Source organism: Gambusia affinis, linkage group LG05, assembly GCF_019740435.1.
Source record: "Gambusia affinis linkage group LG05, SWU_Gaff_1.0, whole genome shotgun sequence".
Classification (NCBI taxonomy): Eukaryota; Metazoa; Chordata; class Actinopteri; order Cyprinodontiformes; family Poeciliidae; genus Gambusia; species Gambusia affinis.
The window spans coordinates 12,527,628-12,545,582 of NC_057872.1; the positions used below are offsets into that span (position 1 = coordinate 12,527,628).

At 38.2% G+C, this 17,955-nt stretch overlaps 1 protein-coding gene across 4 annotated transcripts in view; it reads right to left on the reverse strand.

The window, feature by feature from the left end:
* Nucleotides 1-17,552, reverse strand: part of col14a1a (collagen, type XIV, alpha 1a) — a 116,528-nt gene extending 98,976 nt beyond the window's left edge. For 2 of the 4 annotated variants that reach the window (XM_044116450.1, XM_044116447.1), the window contains exons 1-3: nucleotides 17,505-17,551; nucleotides 15,718-16,414; nucleotides 12,702-12,817 (exon numbers count right to left, since the gene is read on the reverse strand). In XM_044116450.1, coding sequence (XP_043972385.1) covers nucleotides 12,702-12,804 — 103 coding nt within the window. In that variant the 5' untranslated portion in view covers nucleotides 12,805-12,817; nucleotides 15,718-16,414; nucleotides 17,505-17,551. Of the gene's footprint in view, nucleotides 1-12,701; nucleotides 12,818-15,717; nucleotides 16,415-17,489 lie in introns of all 4 variants that reach the window. The other 2 variants (XM_044116449.1, XM_044116448.1) reach the window with 2 other exon arrangements.
* Between the last annotated feature and the right edge of the window lie 403 nt (nucleotides 17,553-17,955).

The following is a 17,955-nucleotide window of genomic DNA, read 5'->3' on the forward strand; positions in this document are numbered from 1 at the left end:
TGAACAAAATTGGTCAGTCTTAAATTTTTTATTTAATCTCTATGAACATCCATCCATTTTCCCACACCCACAGCCCAGCAGGGGTGCTGGTGCCTAACTCCAGCTGTCGACGGGCGAGAACAGTTCTTTTCAAAAATTCATTTTTTGCTAAATGTTTTAATGGTATCTGAAACAGCAAAAGATTAAAGGAGCTGTGGTGGTGGCAACAGCATCCACCACGCATCCATTTCATGACAGAGGTCAGCAATTGCTTAGAAAGTTGCTTTATTTTGCATAAATGTGAAACTGTGTTGCCACTGTGTTCCTCTGGTTTGCATCATGTTTTGTATTTTGTATTGTGGGTTTTGTTTCTTCAGATGTCGTTATTAAATCGGCTGCCTTTGTTTCTGCACCAGCCTGACGGCGTTCAGGTCCTTTATTCAACATTCGACTGATAAAACAGCTACAGGAAGTCATTCTGGGTTCGTGGGGTCCATCAGCAGCCCTGCCTGACAAACCAGCAGCTTATGACTCATGGTCGATTATGTCAGCTTTCTTCCCACATCGTACTCTGAGGCAGGTTGTGTCATTAGTGTCTTTACTGCTGGATGTCCAGAAGACATTTAGAAAGAAACTGCATGTTATTCCTATTAGTGAAGAGAATACAATTTATTAATATATTCATAGTAAGACAACAAAGCAAAAGCACAGATTTAGTTTTAATGTGTTGACATTATAACCGCAATATAATAATCAAAATGAAAAAGACAAAGCAACAGGGAAAAACATTTAAGCTGCAAATTATAAAAGTTACATCCAATACATATATATGAAACTGTATGTGGACTTGTGTTAATCAAAGCATATCCACAACATTCTGGCACAGACCAGATTGAGGTACAAATATCTGCAAAACATATTTTATGTGTCTAGTTATTCATTCAGACATTCAACAAAATTGGCTAAGCACGCAATTAAAGCTGCTAATTATTTACAGCTAAGTGATTAATGAAATATGTTTTATCATGTCCTATTACTGACCTTAAAAAATGAACCAAGTCAATCCAAAGCAAGACCAGCAGAAAATGTTACATTTCCAAGAATTTTCATAAATTGACAAATGGTATAATTGACTGCCTTTTGCATCTTATCGTTTATGGATAATATGGAACTTTCTTTAAAAGTCTCATTATTTTTGTTCAAATATACAAAAAATGTAAATGCATTATTCAACAGAAGCTAAGGTCAGTGCTTGTTTAACTTTTTACTAATGGAGTCGGGGAACTCCTGACACTTAGGCACAACAAGCAAAGTCAATCAAAAGAATCACATCCCTTTATAATATTTCATGCTCTATTGTAATTTGCAAAGACATCAATAAAACACTTAAAGTTTTATACTTTCCTTGCTGCATTTCTTAAGCGACGACACTATGCCTCCTATCCAATATTCTAAAGGCACGGGCTGAAAATGTATAATTATATCACACAATAAAAATCTATGAATAATTTTCAGTGCATGATGGCGCTCAGAAGATTGCTACCTTGGTATCACTTAGTGTGTTTGATGGTAGGTGAAGTGAGTAGGTAGGATCTTTATAATTGGGTGAAAATTGCCTTGAGTGCTTCTACTTTTGCTCTGCATTTCAATGATTACACTCACCTACTGAATTATGGAACAAACCTATAAGAAAAATAAATTAAGCCCACTGTATGTCTGAATGTCGAGATCTATGAGCAGGATGATGATTGTATCGACGTAAAGTTTTGATGAATGACTTTTGGAAATATCCCCAGGATGCCAACAGAACATGAGGGCCTCTGATTACCCTTCAACAATCTCACACGTCTGTTCTTGTTTATCACCATATGGCCGTAAATATCAAACCACATTTCACATCTTCTGTCTGGGTAGAAGTGCCCACATTTCACGCATTCAGTAGTGTCTCTCTGTGTCTCACAATATCACGTTCTGTGAACTTCATATATCTGAATATATATATTAAAAGCAGCAGATTTTGTGATTACAGCATATCAGTACAGCTCTGCATGAACGGTGGTTAAACAGACGACAGCAAGAAGCATCATTAAGCTGAAGGTAGAAGTCCATTTTTGACATTTTTTAAACAAATATGTAAACAATAGATTATGTAGAGACTTCAAGAAGTACATTTCTAATATCACCTTGGGCAAATTCATAAATCCTTTATGAGAGCATTTATGCACCCTCAAATGGCTAACAGGTGAACCAGCTTCACCTAAAACTGCACTTACACAACGTTACCTTGATGAACCACTATTTCTGCTTTTCAGATGCTGTGATGAAGGCAAATACAAAACTAATTGAAGCAAAACAAAAACATAACTACAAAACTTTAGTAAAGATGAACAATAACAGAATAATTAATATTATACTCATAAACCCAAATAGTAATTTCTTCAAGCACTCCTGAAAAAAAAGTTGCCAAATTATCAATGTGAAATAAATGCAAATTCATTTTCCTTTTTTGAGCCATCACTTAAAAGATCTTTAAAATTTGAGCTTGGGTTATCTCTTTTTCGGTGTGTAGACTAAAGGTGTCACTCAGCTGTATGAACTGGAATTATCTGGGTTAACGTGAAGCAAACATGGTTTGAGATTTCCAGTCTGAAAAGGGGATGATTCCTGTCAGGATTACGAGCAGAGAGAGTTCAGAGCGAATCCTGACTGATGAGTAAATGCTCACCGGTGCATCACTCTCCCACCGTCCTCTCAGTCATTGTCCTCCACTTCAGATGCAACACTTCCCATCTTTGATTTTCTCTACAACTTAAGTTGTTTTTTCCCCCCCAAAACATCTTCTCTCCTATTCTTTACTTCCAGAGCACCCTTCTCTCTTATTCTTCACTGCTCTTTGACTTGCTGACTTCTCAGTCTCCTCTTTACCATTCCTTAGCATCACCTTCCTTCTCATGTTAATCTTTTATCCCTTTCTTCTCCAACTCTCCCTTTTTTTTTTTTTTTACAGCTGTTTCCTCCTCAACCTCGTCTCATATCAGTCACACTTTGATTTTCCTTCCTCTTTTATCCTCTCGCCAACATTTCTACTTAATTTTTTTCCCTTCCTTGCTTTACGTCCCCGGCTACCCTCTCCTTGTCTCTCCAGATAAGCCTGGTACTGACTCCGCCGAGTATTCAGGCTGCAGGAGCTCTGCTAATGCTCAGGATTTATGGATGACAAATGCTTGCTCTGTCACCGCTAGATAGCTATCCTGTACCGAACCTGAGGGAGAACGCCCGGGCGTGCTCACTCAACGTGGCGGCCGTCTCGTTTGTACACAAACTACTCTGTTCACGGAGGAGACAGCACTTAGCGCAAATCCACTCCGGCTTCTATCCACCTCTCCCCTCTTTTTTATCTCCTCCACCGCTCTCATGGAACCCTTCTCTGTTTTATCACACCTTCAGGTTTAAACTGTCTGCCTGTCACCCATTCTGCTCTTTTTTCACTTTTTATTTCCCCACCTTACACTCCTGCTTGTGCTTCAGTGAATTAATGACTTTTTGCACCCTTTCATCACGTCCTTGTGTAAGTAATGCCTTTTTCTTACAGCAGTCATCTGGCTGCTGCACTGAGTGTGTAAGGCTGAATACTAAGCTGCATGATTATACTGTTGCCCTATCAGTCCCCTTCAGTCATTTGGTCAAGGTTGAGCATTTAAATAATAATAGCAGTAATAATGAACAAGAAGAAGTACCAAAGAGATAATCAAAACTCTGTCATTACTGATTATGTGTTAAAACATGCAAACATTTATGTAGTTAAAGTGTTTAAACAACTCAATACATTAGAGTTTCAATTGAAGAACATAGAAACTCATGATTTAGATTCATGTACACACAGAGTGAAATGTGTGAAGCGTTTATTTCTGTTAATGCAATCAGCATAGGCCAGCTCATGCTTTGAATATTTTAATGACAGAACCGAGGAACATTAAAATCTTCCAGGCAGTTTTCTAAATCCATTAAACGGTGGTTAGGAACAAATCACATCTGTGATCATGTGTGGATTAGTGCATGTTGCATTTTAAACATTTTTTTGGTCTTGTTCATTCTTCAGTATTTTATAACTTAATCATGTGATTTAATGCATTAATCATATTCTATAACATCACCCTGGTACTGCAGATGATCTTTAGCTTTCACAGCCAAATCTAGCACAGATACATGCTAAACTGACATAAGATGATTAAAGTGAATTGCCCTGTTAAAAACTGAACTAAACTAAAATAAATAAGATCTATTGGAATGTTTTAACTCATAATTGTTATGCTATGACCTGTGCAAGGAGAGTCCTTGTAGGGTGAGTCACAAATTATCACTGCTGAACAAGCTGGCTTTCACAGAGGGCTGCATCCAAATATATCAGTGAAAGATTGAGGGAAAGAAAACTGTGTGAAAAAAGTGCACAAGCAACAGGGTCAAATGCAGCCTTGATAGGATTATAAAGAAAAGCCCATTGAAGAGATCGGGTAGATTTTTAAGGTATTGAATGCAGCTGAAGTCAGAGCTTGTGGACTCAGCCAGGACTCTGACAATATGACTCTTGGACTCCTGGTGTGAAGAAATCCCTGAGCCAAAGATATCATGGACTGCCTGGAAGGAGGAGGCCTCAGTGGTCCGAAGTTATCTTTTCAGATAGAAGTTAATTTTTCATTACAAAATTAAGGTCACAGAGTCTGTAAAACCAGTGGAGAGAACCCACATTCCTTGAGGTTTGGTGTGAAGTTTCCAATTAGTGCTGATTTGGAGAGCTTTGGGGTTTTCATGCTTCCTGCTTGCTGACAAGTTTTACGAAAACGCTAATTAATTTTAGAGCAGGACTTTCCATCGGCTGACTTTCTCAAAATGAATCAATACTGGTTAAAGGACAATAGTGTCCCTCTGTTCGAATAAGCCAACAAACTGGCCTCCTCTTAATTCTACAGAGAATCTATTAAAAGAGAATACTATATAATGATATTAGATAAATTACATCAGACAAACTGAAGGCATGGTGTAAAAAAGGAACCGATGCTTCCCTAATTCCTCCGCAGAAACACGGGTTGATTGTTTCTATTTTTCACTGCAATAAATGCAACAATTCAAGCAAAAGAAGCCCTGATCAAATATTGAGTGTCAACAGAAGGCTGTAATAAAATCTTTTATTTGGTTTTAGGTAATATTTAGATTTTCTGAAAAACTAAACTAAATCATCATCCTTTGTTATAGATGGGAACAAAGGATAACAGGGCAAACTGTTCAAGCCTGCAAGTATATTCACAGCATTTTATTTGTTTTGCATGGATTTGTGGTGCATCTCTGAGCTAAAACCTGCGTTCACATTAGTGGTTGAAGGTTGCTGCTTCAACATCAGATTATATGACAGGTACTAAAGCCTTATGAATATTCATACTAGTCTTATTGTTCTCGCAAACTCAGTAGCACAATAATTATTGGAACATTTCCCACAGAACAAACAATATTTTTTTTTTGTCATGAATAAAAAACTCACAACCTCTTCATACGTCTCACTGGGCAAGAAAAGTAGGTGTTGCCCTCCTGCAGTGCCATTTTCCATATACGGCAGAGCCAATTATTTTCACCATTTGTCTGAAAGAACAATTCAAAAATATGTTCTTGGCAAGCTTTGTCCAGACTCATCAAATTTACGGCACGTTCTGTTGGTTGTTCCTGTACATTTATATTTGTTCTGTAATGTGGGGACGAAAAAAAGCTAGCAGAAGAGAGTTGTGTTCAAATGCAATATCTGCTCAACTTTAACATCAGCACAATGTTTTAGAAAAAGAATATTTATGTTCTGAAAAGCTTGTAGTCTATTTCATGCTTGTCACACAGCTGCTGCTTTAGCTGATGCTCCCTGTTTGTACCTTCAGCGCTGTGTAATTTAGCTTATGCATGCATTGTGGATGTAGAGTGACCTGGATACGGTAAAGGAAGCGGCACACTCACCAGTCACGCTGCTTTTATCGTCTGTAACTTTCTCCTAAAGGACTTTCAAAGCATTCATCAGTTAACTTTGCTCATTTACAGTCACAGCAGGCCATGAGAATCATCAATACTCTCCATGAGTATTAGAGGGCCACGTTGCCTCTTCGCTAACTCGACGTTTTTTTTAGTGTGAAGCTGCAGATGATCATGACTGGCTGGATTGCAGTCAGCAGAGGCAGATGAGAAGGTGACAGCAGCTGCGGCTCAGATAATTTGACAGTTTTTAAATTCAAAACAGGTTGTCCCATCTCATCACCGCTTTTGTTTATGAATAAATGATTTCCCATCATTGGCTTCTCCCCTTGGTCATTAGAAGTGAAACTACTGCCCAACACTCTCAGTAATACTAATGCACTACAGACACACACAAAGTGCAATATTTGTGCAAATATGCATTTTGGCACATAATCTGTTTTGATATATCCTGAAGCAAAATATTGATCCGGGCTGTCAGCTAATCAACAAAAATCAATCCCAGTAATTAACCATGCAAGTAAACACGCACAAAGCCATGAAGCAACAAACACTAACCCACTTCTCCAATAAAATCTTTACGATGCATGACTTATTCAGAGCTGAATATATGAATACATATTTTTAAAAAGATTTATCTGACCAGGAATGTAGTCGGCTGGAAACAGGAACATAAGGTATCGGGTCACTTGTTTACCCTCCGGAGAAGAATAAACTGAGAGCCAAATTTGCATTTTCTTTCACTGGTCTTTCTAAAGTTTTAGAAACACCTGTACACAAAGAAAATCGAGAAGCTGATTGTTAAAAATTCTCCACAGTGTGAGTTTCTTTCAGTTTTTTGAAAAAGAACAGCAGAAGAATGCTGCAGAAATTACACAAGTGTAAATTAAGCTATACTGAACTTAGACAAAATTATTGATAGAAAATTGAGGTCATTAGACATTCAATACTACAAGTATAACCAGTAGTGTTTTTTGGGGTGGGGGGTTATACATTAAAATGGGTGGTATTATGTAAAATAGGCTTTTTTTAACATCCTGTTATAATGTTATTCCCTCATCATAAACATACCTGCAGTGTTGCTTTGATTCTTTCATGCAAGTTTGAGGAACACTTGACAATCTACTGGGTGCTCCACTGCTACGGCTCCAATGCAAACTGATGATTAACTAAAACATGCAGGTAGACCTTCAGACTCCTGCATGCAATTATTAAAAGCCATTCTTGCATTAGTTTGGTGTGGGCTGCTTTTGATGGCTTAATCTATTCTTTTTCTGTGTCTGGCTCCAAAAAAAACAAATCAGTAAAAACACTCTGATGCATTTTCAGACTCACTCTGTGAATGACTGATTTTTCGTTGTATTACTATTGCTAACAAGTCATGACTGCACCGGTACAGTTTTGTATGGATATGTGTACCATTATACCCCTTTCCTATCCTGCAGCAATTTTTATGTTAGCAGCTCTGCGTTGTGTTGCTTTGAACATTTCGCTTCTTTAGAAAACTTCTTTTGCTCAGATATCTTCAGAGCTTTGCTTCATGGATCTGATTTTCTTCAACATGGCAGACTAGAGCAATGCCTGCAAACAAGGCGCCAGTTCTTCAATCCATATCCTGCAACATTCTACCATCATTCATGAATAAGACATAAAAATTCTTGAGCTACTCCTCTAGAGGCACACTGTTGCCCTGAAGCCCTCAATATAACAATCCTTCTATGTTGCACTCCTCATCTGTGGCCAGGAGAGGCAGCTCAAATGAGCTTTCTCCATTGGCTGGCTGGACCAAACCTCTGAGATAAGGGGAGGGGCTCCATTATTCATCTGAGCTCAGAGTAAAGTCTCTGCAAGAAGAAGTCAGTTTAGGTAATTTGAGCAAGAATGCAAGTTGATGCTTCTGTTTGGAGGTTTTGTGGGTAGGATCCACTGGAAGAAGTCCCCAAAGTTGACCTGGAACTCACTAATAGGACAATATTTTCCTTCTGCTCTGGGAATTATTTGGGACCTCCAGAATATCCTGGAGGCTATCAGCAGGGAGAGAGATGTCTAGGTTTCTCTCCTGGACCCCGTCACCTCCATGACCTGATGGCGAATAAACATTATTCAAAAATATTAAACCAGACATCTGTGATGCTGAATCCTAATATTGTTAGGAAACCTCCTGACCTTCTGTTGAACACAACTTGGAAGTTCTCATGAAAAATGTAACAGTATAGACATTTTTAAGGATGTATGAAGAGTGAAAATGTTTTGTTCCTTTCCCTTAAATGTCTAATTGCAGAACGGCGCGGGCTACCTGCAGCCTTCGTGGTATACTAAATATAGTGGAAAATCTTCTTGTCAGCAGTACTGCTGCGAGCATGATAGTTTGCTGATATTCTAGTTTTTTCTCTGCCGTGGCTAATCCTGTCCTCAGCCTACATTCTACTTACTAATTTAAGCCGCAGGTGTAACATTTAGGTTTATCAAAAGTATACAGAACGACACTACAGACTTTGCTGACATTGAGAAGAAGCCAAACACATACTGAAGTCATGAGTACATCTGCTGAAGCTGACAGCATTTACAAATGGTTAGAATAAAAGCATCTGCATCTTTGGATAAATATTTACTGTATGTCTGGGAAAACTTTAAGGAGTCAGTCAGAAAGAGAAATATTTTGAAACAGTAAATGTCGCTCTAGTGGCAGCTGCTGGAGACACTACATGGCAAACTAACCAAAGGAAGCACAGATGAAGAAACAATCCAGATACTGATTGTCTTGCTTCAGTTCCAGACCACTGGCAGCATTCCGTTCCTTGTAATAAAACTTCCTTGTCTGGCGCACTCCGTTGGAGGAAGATCCTGACAATATCAAGACATTTCAGTAACATATACAAACATCCTGAATGAGCAGAGCGCTCTCTAATCCTCCAGCTTAAGTCCACAGTGACCAGATGTTGCAGCTTACAGAAGCAGACCCAGCAGACATTAATGACCTCCCTAATGAAGGGACAGAACAGCGCTTCCTCCAGCATCAAGGAGGTCACTCCTGTTTAGTTGTGATTGACTAGAATCAAACTGCAGTCTTCCAACTCAACATGAAAGAAATGCTGATCAGAGGTGAGAAATATGGAGTGCAGGAGAAAGAAAAAAAAAAGTAAAGAATAAACTAAAATGTCCTGTTTACATTGATGCAAATAATTTTAAAAAGGCAGATATAGATTGAGTTTGAACACTGTCTACACTAATTAAGATTTTGGTGACTTAAACTGTGATTTTTAGACATAAAGTGGACATTTAAAAACTGTATTTGTGGTGAATCTATCTAGAATTAAAGATTAGGTCATAACAGCTAACTTCATGCTTGCCAGTAAGTTTTAAAATCTTTAGTGTAGCATTGCTTTACGAATGCTCAGGATCTTTTGCTTTCAATTCTGATATTGTTAATATCAATATTACTGCCTCCTTCTGCCGCAGCATCGGTAGTGCAGTCAACCATATTTCGTAAAAGAATTGAATCAGTATGAAATTCTCTCAGCATCAGTACTAAATAAATATACTATTTTAGCAGAAAACATAAGATTTTTTTTTTTTAATAATCTAGTTGCTTTTAATCAAAAGATAACATTATATCAATTATTTATACTGCTGAAATTAATTTATCATACTGAGTAGTTATTATAATAGCTATAATAATCAATAATCTATAAAAATTTTGATACGTATATACACAGAAAGAAAACACAGGTAGTTGTGCTGCTGATGTAAACATGGCAGCATCATGGCGAATGCAGAGGAGAAATGAAGAAAATGACCATAAAGTTGCCAGGACACATGAGGGATACAAACAGCCAAATTTGGCAATATTCTTGTAACGAGAAAAAAAGTGAAAAGGAGGAACAAGTGGGGAGTGGACAGCACTAGACTAACACACTAGATGTACAGCTGGAGAAAAGTTATTCCAGCTCTTCTCTGGTGTCTCATTGAAAGGACTTCAGACCACAAGAGCAGCATGGGAACCATTAGTTTTAAAAACCTTGGTAAAGTTGATACTGGTACTTGATTACCATGTAAAGATTGTTTTTATTTATTTTTTTAAAGGAGAACAAAATATCTGTTTAAATTTTTTTTTTACCTGATTAATGTAGACTGAATCTGAGCTCAACATTAAGCAAAAAACTCTTGATATTCTTTAAATATTTTTGGTTACAGCAGAAAGAGATACATAAACAGCAGACCAACTCAATCCACTCGGAAGTCAAACTCAAAAGAAAACCTTAAACCAAAACACAGAAATAGTTCTAATCATTCATATTCATAGGTGATAAACTGATTAGAGAACGCCTTTTCAATATTTCACCGAGAGATTCTCTAAATGAAACCTGCAGCTTTTCTGGTTGTTTCTTAGCATGAATGGAGATCCTGAAAGGGGCATACAAGCTGCTTCCACACCCACGTACCGTATACTTGCACATAAATGCAAAGCAAGGAGAGGTAAATATTTAAGACTTCCTCTGCATCATGTCTGTGTGATTACTATCCACACACAATCCGTTATTTTGACAGTAGACGCCCAACGCAAATAAACTCTCCTAAGGTCTGATGAGTGACATAATGTCACACTCTGTGACTCAGTCATAAGATTAATAAGGGTATCCAAGGAATTATGCCTGAAGGGAAATACTGAGGCTTTTCTTAGACCTGTTGTCATGAGAGGGCAGGCAGTGGAACAGGTCACTGAATTAAAGTATCTGGGAACAATCGTAGATGACAAGCTGACTTTCCAGCCCAATGTGGACTGTGTGCATAAAAAGGCTAGATAGCTAGATAGTCTATTTATCTTATGAAAGCAAAGGAGCTTCAATACAAGTAAACACACTTCTCAGCTGGTCTACGGGGAATTCATCGAAAGTGTTCCCTCCTTTAGTATTGTTTTTGGTTTGGGAATCTTTTGGTTAAACATAGAAATAAGGTCAACCAGGTGGTCAAGCAGTCGGTAAGATAATCATCACCAGCAAATGTATCCTCTTGATTTACATAAACACGCTTTAAAGAAAGAAGCAGTTCAGAAGGACCCAGCACTTCCTTTACAATCCTCACTTAAGCTGCTGCCATCTTGTAGAAGACGGATGGTCCCATTAACATAAACAAAACCCATTTATCCCTTCAGCAGTGTTGATTCTGAACAAGCGATACCTTAAATAGTTACACATTGACTGGAACATTATTTTATTTTTTTAACAATATAGTGATTTAAATACTGTTTTTTATGCTTTTGATATTTCAAGCTTATGTAGTTGGAGTTTTGTTTATATTGGTTAATTCTGTTTTTTTTTTTTTATTTGTTTATCATCTATTGAAAATTTCTGCCATATGTCCAAGACATATCTCCATATCAAAGGTGATGGACAATAAAGTTGTCATGTCTGAGCTCAGGCTATAATTGATGCAGTTATTGTGACTCTCTGTGAGTGAAAAACATCTGCACTGGATGCGAGTCATTGTGCACTTTGGGTGTTAAATATTTAATTCCAATGGAGAATGAGTAATGCAGATTAAGGCTGGATTCCCACACACCATTTGCCAATATATGGGATTTTACTTAAGCCTTTTTTCAGGTCAAGATAAGTATAGATAAAATAGAGCATGGGAAAATGTCTTCCAGACTTCAGTCGCTCTCCTAATGTGTAAATCAGGGCTCTTCAAGTCACTATGCTCTAAATGTAGGATTCATCTAGGCTCCAATAAAAATGGACTCACTCATTAAATTGAAGTGTTTTAGCTCAGGTATGCATCTAAAACGTGCAGGATAGAAGCTCTCATGGACTGCAGGTAGAGGCCCCATTAACATATGCATTCATTTGTACGTTTAAAACTTTGCATTCATCTCTTCATCGATCCATTTATCAGTCCACAGGCACTCATTCACACAGGATATGAATTAATGTATTCATCTAAACTCATGCATGCATCCATCCACTCTTCTGTCCCTAATTATTTATTTTTCCTGACTTTCTTACAGTCTGCCTGGTTTGCAGGTTGCAGGTTTTAAAAAGTGGGTTTAAAAAAACCTGAGATTTTAGGAAACTTGAGTAAAATTTTGAAACAAAAAAAATGTATTGGAACCCAGTTTAAGGTAGCAAAAACAGATATCAGTAAGAAGAAGCATTTTAACATGTCAGCGTCTTATCGACGAGCACAAATCCATCTGGATTTTGAACATTCTCCAATTAAAACGTTCACCCAGAAATCACTTTTGATGAGACTCGGTTTGATCAAACTGGGCTTACGTGTCTAATAGTAAAGCACGCTGAAGTGTGACGTGTTGTGCAGCAAAGTGCTCTGAGAAATTACAACAGTGAGAGGCGTGCAATCACAATACGTTTAATAAAAGAATGATACTTTGACAGGAGGTGCCATGCTCCCAGGGTGAAAAGGTATAATGATACAAAGGCAGTATTATGATGAGTCTGATGGGATCTGATCAGAGTCTGAGAGTCAGAGAGAGAGACAGACAACAAAGGGACCCGTAAGGATACAAACACGGGAGCGGAAACAGTAGAAGGGAGGGAGCGTGATGTGGACGGGGTCAATAAGGTGAAACTTGGGGGGAGGAAAACATGAGGAGCGAGAGGGGTTTACTGAACATGATCTAGAGGAGTTGAATGACTGGATATGGGGGGATGTTATTAGGATGGTGAGAAGGAGACGGAGAAAAATGAGAAAGGGGTTCTTACCTTGACCCTGAGTCTTACTGGGGTCACAGGAAACAAAGACAAGTAAAACCAGCGGGGCCAGAAAACACCACCTGACCTCTCCCATCAACAACATCCTCAACATTAGCAGTCTAGACCTGCATGGAGAGGGAGAAGTTTGAGTTAGTTGGAGAGCTAGGTAGAGATCAGATGAATTTAAAGGAATGTATATAAAGCAGCAACAGAAGCAGCCTGAATGCCACCGAGGCGTTTTAGACTCTGGGGGTCAAGAGCAATTCCAATCCACTAATCTGGAATCAGTTATTCATGCTTTACACTCCTGCTTTTCTACAATTACAGAGCAGAAGTCTGTCGTCTGGACCGACCACAGAGCAGTGGTCGAACCTCCCGCCTACACTGAGAAGACTGGGCGAGAAACAGTAGAGGACTTTGTGTGAAAGAAGAGAAGAGCTGAGAAATTAACCAAAGGCCCAACAGAAGGAAGGGACAAAGTGACAGAGAGGAGGACCGTGGTTTGATTGACACTTCCAGGACCTGAACTGATGAGTCCTATTGACTGACGAAAAGAGCAAACACAACAGAACCTCTCCTCTTTTCCTGTATCTCCCCATTTCACCTTTCACTTTTTGTTCTCTGCATTCACTCAGTCACCTGTCTCCTCACCTTCTCTCAGTCCGTCTCTCATTATTACAGAAGAGATGGAAACATTAAAGACGCCTTATCATCTGTCTCAAGGGATCAACACCACCTAGCTGACAGTCACATGAATAAAAGAGCACATGCACTAAAAATAATTTTGACCTGAACAAAGTAAGTATAACCCCAAGGCAGTGGCACTTAATGATATGAGCGATATGACTACCTGTCCAGGGCGTCTTCTGGGATGGGGCTGCACAACGGCATAAAAGAAATAGCTTATTTACATCTCCAATCACTGGAGAGTTGATGTCTAACGTGTCCAGCTTGGTGTATGTTTAACTAAGTTGGTTCATTGACTTGACTGAATTTATCTAAAAGGGCTATTTCAATTTTTTAATGAATCTGGAACTTTTGATCATCCCAAATTTAATGCAAACAAAATCCAAAACCAAAATTATATTGGCCTGAACAAAGATCTTAGACATAAAGCCACCAGTCCGCAGACACAAAGTTGGAGTTTGATTTGAAGCTTATAACTGAGTTGAATCAAAAGGCTATTTCAACTCCAAATCTATATGTGTCTGTAAACTTCATTTTAAAAGAAAACTGTTTAAAGTGCTGCACAGTATTGAGCCAATACATAAGTTAATATAACAAAACAAAAACAATAAAAGCAGAAGCAAGACTGGAATGACTAAGATAAATGCTTGAAAGCTCTGGGAAGAGCTCTGCTGTTTTTAACTGGTAAAAACTGAGGGTCGAAATGTTGGAAACACCTGTAAATAAACAGGGATGGCATCAGAGGAAGAACCTGAATGTTTCATTGCACCAACTACTTTGTTTAAAAATTAAATTGAAACAAGGCTCGAGCTGATTGAAGACAGCCAAGCAGGCAGCATAGACAGATGGATCAATGACCTTGTGGACTGAACCTTATCAACAAAGAAGGGAAGGAAATTGTTACAAATGAGAGTCTGAGAATTGATGGTTTTGAACAGAACTTGTGGATTATGATAGTTTGAGGCTATAATTTGAAGAAAATATTTGCTTTTCTCAATTTTAAATGTGCTCTGTTAACATTCGCAAAAGTTTTTCCATGTTTCTAGACGGCACTGGATCATGACCAGTTCAACAGCAATATATCTAGATTGCTCATACTTGAACTGAAGAATTGACTGTACAGATAATTCTCTTAGCACAAGCTAGGATGTGTGAAAGCTTCAAATTTTAAAACAAAATAAGATTATTTGTTTACTCAAAAATAATGTTAATATCAATCCAGCTGTTCATCACTCTAGATCAGGCATTCAATCACAAATCTCTCTTATAAGTCGTTACATATCAAAAACAATCCATCTAGGAAGGAAGACCTAGCAGCGTTAAAAGAGCAGAAAATTGACAGCAGAGTTCATTGTTTTCAAAATTAAAACAATCAGACTTTATGAAGGGGGACTTAAAGGGGATTGAGCAAAAGTAGACATTTCTAAGCACCACATAGAAGAGAGAAAACAATAAAAAAAACAAAGATTTGTTTTTTGTTTGTTCTTTTTCATACCCATTTTCTTTTCATGCAATTCTTAAAAGAAGGCAAAACTGTTTCTCTGCCTTGTCACGTTCTTGGGCAATAATAGCAGAGTTTCTCCCCTGCAACTTGATGAATATAAATATTGGATTTCAAAGGTCACCCTGATTGTTAACTAATCAGTTTTTTAGGGAAAAATGCTGTTGTTTAACACTGCATGTAGAACAAAGTTTGCAATCGTTCTCTGAAATTGTTAGGAGGCATAAAAACAAAACAATTGCAGATGTGCAAATGAACACATTAAAGACAGAGAGTGTGAAAGTCAGTGGTGCAATAGCCATCCCTATAATTTGCCAAACACAGTCAGAGACTTCCAGGTTTATTTTTTACATTATGTTTGGTAAAGATAACATTATTTATGTATTGGTGTCATATTTTTGCCATTTCTAAATATCGCCTCCACCTCCTATCTATCTATTTATCTATAGCATAAATAAACTTAGTTTTGGTTTTTGTTTTCAAAATGTCACCCTAAGATTAAAGGGCCCCCATGTGGTCAGTCTGTCTGAAAACTTTCTGGAGGCGCCCCTGTTGAAAATCAACAATTACGTTCTTTTTGTGCAAAAATCATCTCCCCATTTTAATAAAAATTCTCCTCTCTCAAGTTTCAAATAAATTTTCTAAAATACCCGGAACTGCCATTTGAACTGCCACCGGCGCACAGGTGCATCTCTGGTTTCCTTGTCAATCTATCGCTCACTGATTCATAACAAAGTTTCCAAACACAATTTGAGCCAAATAATCAGTTAGCATGCCAAATGCAGCGCCGTTCAAAGACTCCTGCGTAAATTAAAATAAATAAAATCGCGCTCTTACCTCTGGACTCATGAAATCAAACCGTCTTTTTTTTTTTTATCCCCAAAGGAGATCCTATGAAAACCAAAAAATGTCTGAGAGCTGCCGCTGCTTCCTCCTGAAGCGCTCCTCTCACTCCTTTTGGGACACGGTCAGTCTGGAAGAGTGGGTGTTTCTCTCCTTGTTATTCAGACATCCCTCCCTTCGGCTGATCCTCCTCGTCCCAACCCATTCCTTTGGCGGGGTACATCTCAGATAGAGAGACAAACATGAAGCAGTAGCGCTGCAGAGAATCCTCCTCCACCTCCAGGTGTCAGATCGCTCTCAGCCCCCCGGGCTCCTCCAGTGCTCTTCCTCGGACACAGTTGTTTCCTGCCGCGGACGACTTAATCCGTGAGCTGAGGCTTCAAAGGACACGGCAGGTCGCTTGTGATGCTCGCTTGTTTGTGTGTTGACTTGTAAAGGGAAAGTCTCAGGATGGCTCTGTGCGCTCGGAGCAGGTGCCTGGCCATGTCCTGCTGCGCTGCCAGCTTTGATTTTAAAGGAGCAATGACACTGCTTTTTAATCGGAACTGTAAACACACAGAGACACACCCATAGGTGTTGATTTTTTTTTTTAATTCCCCTCTAAGTTGTTTACACTTTATTGTGCTTGCTTCAACGTTTTCAGGAACACATCTGCAGGCTTAGTTTTGGTAATTCTCATTAAAGGAGAAACCTGCAGAAAGAGTCAGCCAGTTATTTTATTTGGAAAATCTTCAAGGTCTTATTTGAAATAAAATGGAACAAAATGGTTAACAAAAGACAAATAACATTTCTTCTCACTCCAACATGAATCAGATCAATTTGTTCCTGTCTTATGGCATCAAGTATGACCACAATAATTTATATACACATAATGCAAGAGTAATGAGTGATTTTTTTTTTAATTATTATTATTATTGCATTTTTACATTTTTTTCCAGATTTGGTAGAATTGATCTTAAACTGTGTTGGGTCAAATGTTTGAATGATGCTAATTATGTTGTTTTTAGAGTAATTTCTTCCCGTTAAGCCCATTTTGTGGACAGGACCCACACACCATGGATAATACTCACCAACTTCAGCCAGTTCATTTTAATTTGTGGGACACCAAATCTGTCTTCTTCCCAAAAGCTGTGGCTGACATTCCCATGGTGTTTATAGCTGGATATAATTGTTTAAACAGATGAAATTGGCACCTTCAGACATCTGGAAATTGTACCCAGGGTTGATCCAGACTTAAGGAGATCCACAGTTCCTCCTGAAATCTTTGCCTTTTCTAAGATTTTACATAAATAGTGCCTTGAGGTGTTCTCTCTTAGTAAGTACACAGATTTGCCTCCATTTAAGTCAAATTTTGTGAAATTACCTAGAAGCTTAAAAGCTATTATCATCTAAGCGTCGCAAAATAATTTTGGCAAATTTAAAGTTCTGAATTAAAAGGACAAAAAGAAATCATTTTGACAAATCTAACTGACCTAAAACAGCAAAGGTTGAGTGTTATTTTATGCAAGACAGTAAATAAAATTAGGGTTTGTGTCTCTTTTTCCAGTGCATGTAAATATTTGATTACACCTGCAAGTCTCTTATGAGCTGCGTCAAAGATTGATTATTGGATCTGATGCAACCTTACTACCAAAGGCTGATGAACTAAAAGCTGGGTATATATTAGTGTCATCATAGAGATTTTCTTTTATCATTAAAACTTAAGAGTCCAAACCTTCAGGTTTCATACTGGCACACAAAGAGAAGAAACACTCAGGAGGACTAACCGTGAGAAAACTTACAGAACAGGACAAAGGAGAAACCTCAGGGGAAGCAATGACGAGTGAAAGTGTTTCAATACTGAGGAGGCTGATTGCTGGAAAGCTTTACAGGTGAGTTCATTTGTTGTGAATGAATGTCAGCTGTGAGGGAAACAGAATATTATGTGCAGAAAGGGAAACACTGGAATCCATAGAACTCAGATTAAAAAAAATATAAATAAACCAGAAAACAACCCGGCAGAGGAACAGATACCAGCTGAAACATGACAAGCAGACACAGAAACATGAATAACATGGAAAAAGTCATCAAGCTAGTCACCATGCATGGCAGATCCAAATCAGTAACCACACAAAATTACAGCACAGAGGATCATGATTGATAATATAACTATGCAGTGTTGGGTCTAAAGTCTTTGGTGCTCTAGTTTACCAGCTTCTGCAGGTTCAGGTTTTCAATTACCCTGTGAATTAT